General features: G+C 48.5%; 1 protein-coding gene across 1 annotated transcript in view; it reads right to left on the reverse strand.

Moving 5' to 3' along the window:
- Positions 1 to 4828: 4828 nt before the first annotated feature.
- Positions 4829 to 8983, reverse strand: part of RBBP8NL (RBBP8 N-terminal like) — a gene marked incomplete at its 3' end in the record, with an annotated part of 36887 nt that continues 32732 nt past the window's right edge. Inside the window, exons 11-12 of the mRNA XM_015406471.1 lie at positions 7208 to 7269; positions 4829 to 4943 (exon numbers count right to left, since the gene is read on the reverse strand). Of these exons, the coding sequence (XP_015261957.1) occupies positions 4829 to 4943; positions 7208 to 7269 (177 nt within the window). The remainder of the gene's footprint in view (positions 4944 to 7207; positions 7270 to 8983) is intronic.

Raw genomic sequence — 8983 nt, forward strand, 5'->3', positions numbered from 1 at the left:
TGAGTGTATCTTCTGGACCAAAACAGGTAGGCTTACAATAGTGTTGGGTATTACCAGGGCTATTTTTGGTCAGGAACGCGCAGGAACGGAGTTCCGGCTGGCTCCCAAGTTGGCCACGCCCAGCAGGAACTCATTAGCATAATAGGCCACACCCAACAGCAGAAACTCATTAGGATTGGCTACATTAGGGGTGTGTGGCCTAACATGCAAAGGAGTTCCTGCTACAAAAAAGCCCTGGGTTTTGACAACAAACAAGGTAAGCAGAATAACAAGCAAAAGGTGGGTGTGGCTGGATGACCACACTTCTGGTAACATGGGGGTGTGGCCTAATGTGCTAATAAGCTGTGCTGTCAGGGGTGTGGCCTAATATGCTGTCAGGGGTGTGGCCCAATATGCTAATGAGTTCCTGTTCCAGTATATCTGGGGTTAAATGTTTGTTTATGTTACTCACAGGAAGCCACATGTTTCTCATGTAACCAATGTTCTTTAGATGTAGGAAGCCCAGGAATTTTCTCCCTGATCTAGGAACTGAGACCCAAGACTCAGCATAGTGAATAAGCTCTTGTTTATTGGATTACATTAGGAACGAAAAGATACTTGGGCCGGGCAATGCCCGGCTTATATGCGTGACCCACACCACACTCGCACACACCCATCACCCATGATTGGTTCTATTTACAAGTCAAAATCTCAATAGGTTTACTTTCGGGTCCGGGCGAACCCATTGGTGTGCCCTAGGATCCGAAGTGGCTATTGTCTGAAGACCGAAGGTCGGAAGGTTTGTCTGACTGCATGGCCGGGCTAGCGCTGCTGGGCTAGCGCAACTTAATACACAACAGTGAGGAAAAACTGGGGAAAGGAGAACCACATACTCTTCCCTGAGGAGGGGCGGGATAAGAACAGACAAGAGAGAAAGGAAGTTATCACACCCAGCCCTTTAAATCTGGGGTATAGATAGGGTTTCCCGGTGAGGCATGGAGATCCCCTGGAATTACAGCCAACTGCCAGATGACAGAGATCAGTTCCCCTGGAGAAAATGGCTACTTTGGAGGGTGGACTCTACGGCATTCATACCTAGCCGAGGTCCCTCCCTTCAACCCAACTCCGCCCTCCCCAGGCTCCACCCCAAATCTCCAGGAATTTCCCAACTTGGAGGTATAGGACTGGACTTGTGGGAGGGGCAGCAGGAGCTGGTGTGATTGGCTGGGGATTAATCCCTGATTGTCCCTTAATGGCCAACTGCATCTCGGCATAAGCCAGTTGGCAGGATTGGTGCCCGCTGGCGCCAGTCGTAATTGTCTCTTTCTTGTTGCTGTCAGTTTGACGCGTTCAAAGCCTGACCCGTGTAGGGCAGGGCTGAGGCTTTTGAGAGCTCCTTTTTTTCCTTTCTGTCAACATTTCATTTCCGGATACATCAGGAAGGTGGAGCGATGGGAACGGGAGTTTGTTAAACAAGCCGTCTTTATAAGCTTTAGCGGCACCCGAGTATATTTTTTACAGGGGGTCAGCACGCTGGTCTCTCTCTCGGTCTCTCTCTCTTTCTCTCTCTTACACACATACTTTCTTTTGACTGTGCAAACAGAGCTGGGAGCAGTGCTTTTCGGGATGGAAAAGTTGTTTAAACTGTGAGCAGGCAGGTTACTTTTACGCCTCGCCTTATCAGTTTCCTGGTTAGTCACCTGTAGGAAGCACCAGAACAAGACATTCCATTGTTCGCTGACTGCCACCTCGGCAGGCTTCAAAAGTAAACACTTCTTGTGTGTGAAAAGCTTTCCCTGCCTGTCGATAGCTCTCACCGGGAGTGTCTGACCCGCTTTCTCAGTCGGCCTTTCTCAGGAACGGCTCAACAAACATTCAGGTGTATACCTGGAGCACTTATTCATGTTAAATAGGGTGAAGGTTCCTCATCCCAAGCCAGGCCCACGTTGGCCTGGCTAACGGCAGACAGCCCAAGATTTACAAGGGCCGTGTACCTTACAGGAAGGAACCAGCACAGATTAATTACGCCTTCTCTCAAGCAGGAATTAATTTGTGGAATTCCCTGACATAGGATAGAGTGACAGCCACATTTTGAGTTCATAGGGTTACGATTGGCAGGAGGGTTCGCGGCAGGTACGTGGAGGGGCCGTCAATGTGATGGCTACAGGAATTAACAACTTTAAAAGGGGATTAAATAGATTCATGGAGGAGAGGTCTATCAGTGGCTACTAGCCCTGGTGACTAAAGGCAACCTCCACATTCAGAGCCACTAAACCTCTGAATCCCAGAGCCAGGAGGCAACATCAAGGGAAGGCCTCGGCCTCCGTGCCCTGTTGTTGGCTGTCCAGAGGAACTGGTTGGCCACTGTGTGAGACAGGATGCTGGACTAGACGGACCACTGATCTGATCCAGTAGGGCTCTTCTTCTGTTTTTATGGTCTTATGTTGTTGTGTGGTGACACCCCTTCTTGGATAAACCTGAAAGTGACAGCGGTAGTTCTAGGAATCACCAGGAACTCTATGGGAAAACCATAGAGTTTCCAGTGGACAAATGATCTAGTAAGTCACAACATTACTCTCCAATGGTTTGATAGCAAAAGAGTAATGAGCCGGATTTATTGTGGAGTATATGTTCCTCTTTGATGATATTGTAAGGTAGTGTTTTTTTTACTCTTTTGCTATCAAGCCACCCGAGAGTAATGTTGCGACTTACTAGTTCATTTGACCAGATGCACGCTAATATGCTGTCCTAATTTGGGATATTATGCTAACGTGCTTTATTTTTAGACTTTGTTGTGGCTTCATTTTGCTATTCTTTGGCACATTCCTGCCTTGTGGCTGGGGGATTGTTTTTAGAGGCCATTTCCTTGGATTTAAGGAATGACCTTGACAATATTTTGCTTAGCACCAATAAATACACTATATTAAAACTATAGCGTATGCTCCTTTGTGCTCCTTATCTATTACGTCTTAATTTTTTGTAGCTTACTATCCCGGACGGGAGACCGGGAGATTATCACTACAGGTCATTCCCTTGGGAGGCTTTAAGAGTGTTTTTTACACTATTTCATTCAACATAGATTAACTTTCACTATAACAGGTGAGTCACTGCATTGCAGAGTGTCTTACTATTTAGTGCTGTAAACATTTACACGATACCCATTGTATATGACTGAATGTTTTGCTTTTATATTTATGTTTCACAGTGACGGAAGAAGAATTCTTAGGGAAACAAGGATATTATACTGGGAGCTTGTATCACTGTTATTCACAGTTATATTGTACACTATATTTTGTAATTTCTGTATGTTCTAGTTTCTAGTTGCACAGGAGGCCTCATCCATTGTATTGTCAGATTTTGCTTGACCGAAGCCTATGTGTTCATTTGGTGACTAGGTTAAAAGGGGATTAGACAGATTCATGGAGGAGAAATCCACCTATGGCAATTAGCCATGAGGACCAAAGACCTCCTTCTTCAGAGGCAGTAGTTCTCTAGCAGTGCTGGGGGGGGGGGGGGGGGGGGGGGGGGCGGCAACAGAGGTGGGGCTGTGGGAAATGAAATCCAGCATCAAACTAGATATTTAGCAATCATCTACAAAGGTGTTTGTATATTTCAGGGGAAGTGCATACTTAATCTTTCCAACTGGGGTCATTTCATAGAAAATGAGGTGCAGGAGCTCATTAGCATAACATTAGCATAACTTATTTGCATATGCCACACCCCCTGACATCACCGGAAGTGTGTCAGAAGGCAACACCCACCGCTCAGGCTCCACTGGACTGTTTTGGATTGCTAGCTATTGGGGGGGGGGGACATGCAGATCTGTCCTCACAGAGGAGGGAGAGCTTGTACCTGAATAAAACTTGGTCTTAAAGGTGCCACTGGACTGTTTTGGAACCGGGGGACAGGGGGGGCTCTGCAAGTTATCTGGCTGCTTCTTGCTCTGACTGAGGGCTGCTGGGAGCAGGGGGCGGGGCTTGTTGCATGTGCCCACCCCCTGGGCTCTTAACTGCCGGAGCTCCGCTCCTGTGCGCTCCTGCAGGAAATGACCCCTGTTTCCAGCTCCCATAGGGTTCCAAGCTCCAGGTTGGGAAATACCTGGGGATTTTGGAGGTGGAGTCTGGGGAGGGCAGGGTTTGGGGACGGGAGGGACTTCAGTGGGGTATAATGCTACAGCGTCCGCCTTCCAAAGCAGCCATTTTCAACAGGTGAACTGATCTGTGTCATTTGGAGAACAGTTGTAATCCCAGGAGATCTCCAGCCACCACCTGGAAGTTGGCAACCCTACTCTCCCACCACCATTCTCCTACACTCCCCCCTTTCCCCCCTCTAATGGTGGGTCCAGTTTGGGAATTCCAGCTGGGAACAATCCGGGGGAGCGAAGTGGAGGGGAGAAATGGGGAGAAAAGAAGGTTTAAGTACCCCTGCCCGGTCCCCTACCCTGTCTGTTGCCTTCCCCCTCCAAACTGTAACCACCTTCCTTTCTAGATGTTTGGTGGAGACTCAGATTCTCAGACAAAGGTCTCTCTGGCTTCTCCCTGTTGCTAATAAAGCGAGAATGGCAGGTTTTTTGCGAGGATGAATAAGGAAATGCACGACCTAAGCTTCAGGGATCATGGGTGCTAGACCCCTACTGAACAAATAGTGAGATAAACCCCCCGTCCCCCGCCACACACAGTTGGTTTAAATCTGGTTTATCAGGGCTACACCGTGGTGGAAAGACAGATTTGATTCAGTAAACAGGTGCGATTCAGCACTGTTGGCTTCTGTCGCAAAACCGGAGGTTCTCTAGCGACAAAACGGGGCACAGTTTGCAACGCAGAATTAGAAAAAAGACTCCCTTTTGTACCTTCGGGCCACGAATCCTGTCCCCGTTTCCGCTTCTTTGGCAGTTCCTTTACGCCGCAATACTTTCCTTTCACAGAAGCACCTGGGAAGCTTTCATCGTTCCCTGTACCAGTCACCTACACAGATGAAGGGGGGGGGGATTAATGAATGAATTTTACAAAACGTATGTCCCTCATTTCTGCCCTCACAAGGGCCACTAAGGTGGCTGACCAATTCAAATGGAAATAAATAAAAAAGTCACATGTGGAAATCATTTACCCCTGCCACCAAAACTCACACGTAGGAATCAATGGGTTCCCAGTGCTGGCAAGAATCATTGCTCTGCATTGCATGTGATTGGCTGTTTCTACTCCAATGAAAATTGTGCGTGGGTCCCATGCGAAATGTTGGCCTATGATGGTCTTATCAGAAAACGAATCTGTATTCCCCATATAAAATGGTAAGACAGCAAGGATCCCTTCTCAGGGAGAGGGAGCAGTTGTCCTTACAGAAGAGGGAGCAGTTGTCCTTACAGGGAGCAGTTGTCCTTACAGAAGAAGAGGAAGAGATTTATTACCCTACCCTTCACTACCCAAAGGAGTCTCAGAGCAGCTTACAATCTCCTTTCCCTTCCCCTCCCCACAACAGACACCCTGTGAGGCAGGTGGGGCTGAGAGAGCTTTTTTGAGAACTGCCCTTGAGAGAACAGCTCTGAGAGAACTTGTGACTGACTCAAGGTCACACCAGCAGCTGCATGTGGAGGAGTGGGGGATCAAACCCGGTTCTCCCAGATTAAAGCCTGTGCTCCTAACCACTACACCAAACTGGCTCTTATAGGGCTACCAACTCTGGGTTGAGGGTGGAGCCCGGAAGAGTGGAGGGGAGGAACGTTGGTTAGGTCATAATCCCGTGCAGTCCTCCTTCCATTTGCTCCAGGAGAAGTGGAATAAAAGTGTCAAACAAATAAGTAATAAATAAGTGATTTAAGTAGTCTGGAGATCAGTTGTAGTTCCAAATCTCCAGTCCCCACCTGGAGGGTGGCAACCCTAGCCCTTTAGCTCCTCCCCTCCCTATATTGTCTCCTGCAGCAGCTGTTCCATCTGATCATTAAAAGGTAAAGGTAAAGGTTCCCCTTGCTCAAAAGCCAGTCGAGTCCGACTAGGGTTGCGGTGCTCATCTCCGTTTCAAAGCCAAAGAGCCAACGCTGTCCGAAGATGTTTCCGTGGTCATGTGGCCAGCATGACTAAACACCAAGGTGCACGGAACGCTGTTACCTTCCCACCAAAGTGGTACCTATTTATCTACTTGCAATTTCTTGCTTTTGAACTGCTAGGCTGTCAGGAGCTGGAACTAGAGATGGGAGCTCACTCCATCATGCGGCACACCCGGGTTTGGAACTGCTGACCCTTCCACAGCCTGACACCTTCCACAGCCTGCAGTTCAGCGTCTTAACCACTTGAGCCACCGCAGCTCCTATCTGATCCTTACCAAATGGTTTTATAAATTACAAGTTGGGACCAGCAACAAAATGCTGTAGATCGTTTCCGCTTGCCCAGGGATGGATTCCAAAGGGGACAGTTGCCATCTTTGTAGCAGTCCTCAGGGGTTAAAGACGGCCGATGGCACTGCCCCAGGCATCACCACTGACTGACTTTATGAAATGTTCAGCCTGAGGAGGTCACGAAGGCTCCTACTTTCCTGGCTTTCCACAAATCATGCAAAACTGAATTATTCAAGAGAGGTGTTCCACTCAGGCAATAGAGTTGCACTATACAAAATGATTCACAAAGTTATTTAGATAAATTCTTAGGGACTGCGGTCTACACCACTGTATTCAGCTTACTGACACTGATCCGATTATATAATTTTTGTACCGGTTAATGTGTCACGGTAAGACTTTTGCTTTGGACCTTTCTGCACCTGTATTTTGCCTCAGTGTCTGAGTGCATCCTGTTCTTCCATTCTGCCTTCCCTCCCACTTTCACTTCCACTTTGTGTCGGGGCTTGCTCTTGTTTCTGCATTTGTTTTACAGGGATCTGCGTTCAGGCCGCTTCCAGCACACTGTTGCCCCGCAGCTACCAAAACTCCTTTTGCTGCGATTCTTTGTTCCCATCCACTTTCGAATGGCTAACCCTTTCTAATGCAGGATTCTTTTTGTGGGTATTCAAGAAGAAGAAGAAGAGGAGGAGGAGGAGATTGGATTCGAGTCCAGTAACACCTTAAAGACCAACACATTTTTCTAGGGCTTGAACTTTTGTGAGTCAAAGGCCTATCCAGTTGCTTCCTAATAAAGGCTCCAGTGAAAGCTGGCTGTAAGCTAGCTGGGTGAGAAAGGCAATGCAAGGCTTGAGCTAAGTGCCAGTGGAGACTGAAGGACGGGATACTGAAAAGAAGACAAACCTCACTGTCGGATGTGTTGGGCTCATCAGACTCCTCCGTCATGGATTCCGAATCGGCATCATCTACAGAAAACAAAGAACATTTGTTTATTTATGTTAGACGTTTATTAGCCGCCACTCTTCCTTTCGGAGCTCCAGGTGGCTTAAAATATAAACAAAGTACATAAAACAGAGTACATAAAACTAGGGGTCATTTCCTGCAGGAGCGCACAGGAGCGGAGCCCCAGCAGTAAAGAGCCCAGGGGGCAGGCACATGCAACAAGCCCCGCCCCCTGCTCCCAGCAGCCCTCAGTCAGAGCAAGAAGCAGCCAGGTAACTTGCAGAGCCCCCCCTGTCCCCCGGTTCCAAAACAGTCCAGTGGCACCTTTAAGACCAAGTTTTATTCAGGTACAAGCTCTCCCTCCTCTGTGAGGACAGATCTGCATGTTCCCCCCCCCCCAATAGCTAGCAATCCAAAACAGTCCAGTGGAGCCTGAGCGGTGGGTGTTGCCTTCTGACACACTTCCGGTGATGTCAGGGGGTGTGGCATATGCAAATGAGTTATGCTAATGAGTTATGCTAATGAGCTCCTGCACTTCTTTTTCTATGAACTGACCCCTGCATGAAACCAAAATTTAAAATTGCAATTTAGGACCGCATTAATCAAATGCAGTCCTAAATAAAAACGTCTTCAGCTGCCTCCTGAAGATCGGAAGTGAGAGGGCCGGGCGCACCTTCTTGGGGTAGGGTTACCATTCCCCAGGTGGGGGTGGGGAGGGATCCCTGACTTTCGTGGGCTCCTGTCCACTGGTGACCAGCTGGCCAGCGGGAGGAAATTCTCCCACCACCCCAAACAGAGACATTGCGTGCGATGCACTGACGTCACCTGGAAGTGACATAGGCACATTGGTGACTTTTGGGGTGTGTGTGAAACTCTGGTTTTTGGGCAGAACTCTATGGTTTGAGGGTGATTTTACCATAGAGTTGTGCCCAAAAACCAGAGTGTCACCTCCAATGTCACTGGCGTGCCTACCTCACTTCTGGGTGACATATGCACGTCGTGCAAGGCCCCGCCCACTCCCAGAATGCCCCCCCCCAATCCCTCCGCCAGCATGACAATCAGACCTGGCAACTCTACCTTGGGTAGGCTGTTCCATAATTGTGGGGCTGCCCCTGAAAAGGCCCTCCCTCGTGTGCTTCTTTGATCTATCATATTTTAACAAAAATAACTATTTATCTACTGGTGGGCAAAATTTTTATCCCGTCCTCCCTCCAAGGAGCTCAGGATGCCGTACACTGTTCTCCTGTCCTCGTTTTAACTTGACAATCATCTCCCAAACACAGAGCCTGGGTATGTTTGTTTTCCCGTTGAACCCTTCTGAAAAGAGTTTGTGTTCTGAAGGGGTAGCTCAGGTCTCTGGGGTGAAGGATGTGAATCAGCCTACCAAGTGCCAAACACTGTCCAGTGCCCTGCGGTGGCCCACTGGAGCAGGACCAGTCCTCGACCATCCAACTGTACCACAGTCAAACTTGAGCCCAATCCTTTCGTTAGAGTGATCATCAGGTTTTGCCTGGGGCTATATGGATAACATGGGGTTTTGATCTCTGCTAGATCAGCTCAGCCGGAGCTGCGGTGGCTCAAGTGGTTAAGATGCTGAACTGCAGCCTGTGGAAGGTCGATAGTTCAGCAGTTCGAGACCCGAGTGTGCCGCATGACGGAGTGAGCTCCCGTCTCTAGTTCCAGCTCCTGCCAACCTAGCAGTTCGAAAGCAAGAAATTGCAAGTAGATAAATAGGTA

The sequence above is a fragment of the Gekko japonicus genome, unplaced genomic scaffold (genome assembly GCF_001447785.1).
Source record: "Gekko japonicus isolate JY-2015 unplaced genomic scaffold, Gekko_japonicus_V1.1 scaffold4057, whole genome shotgun sequence".
Lineage (NCBI taxonomy): Eukaryota > Metazoa > Chordata > Lepidosauria > Squamata > Gekkonidae > Gekko > Gekko japonicus.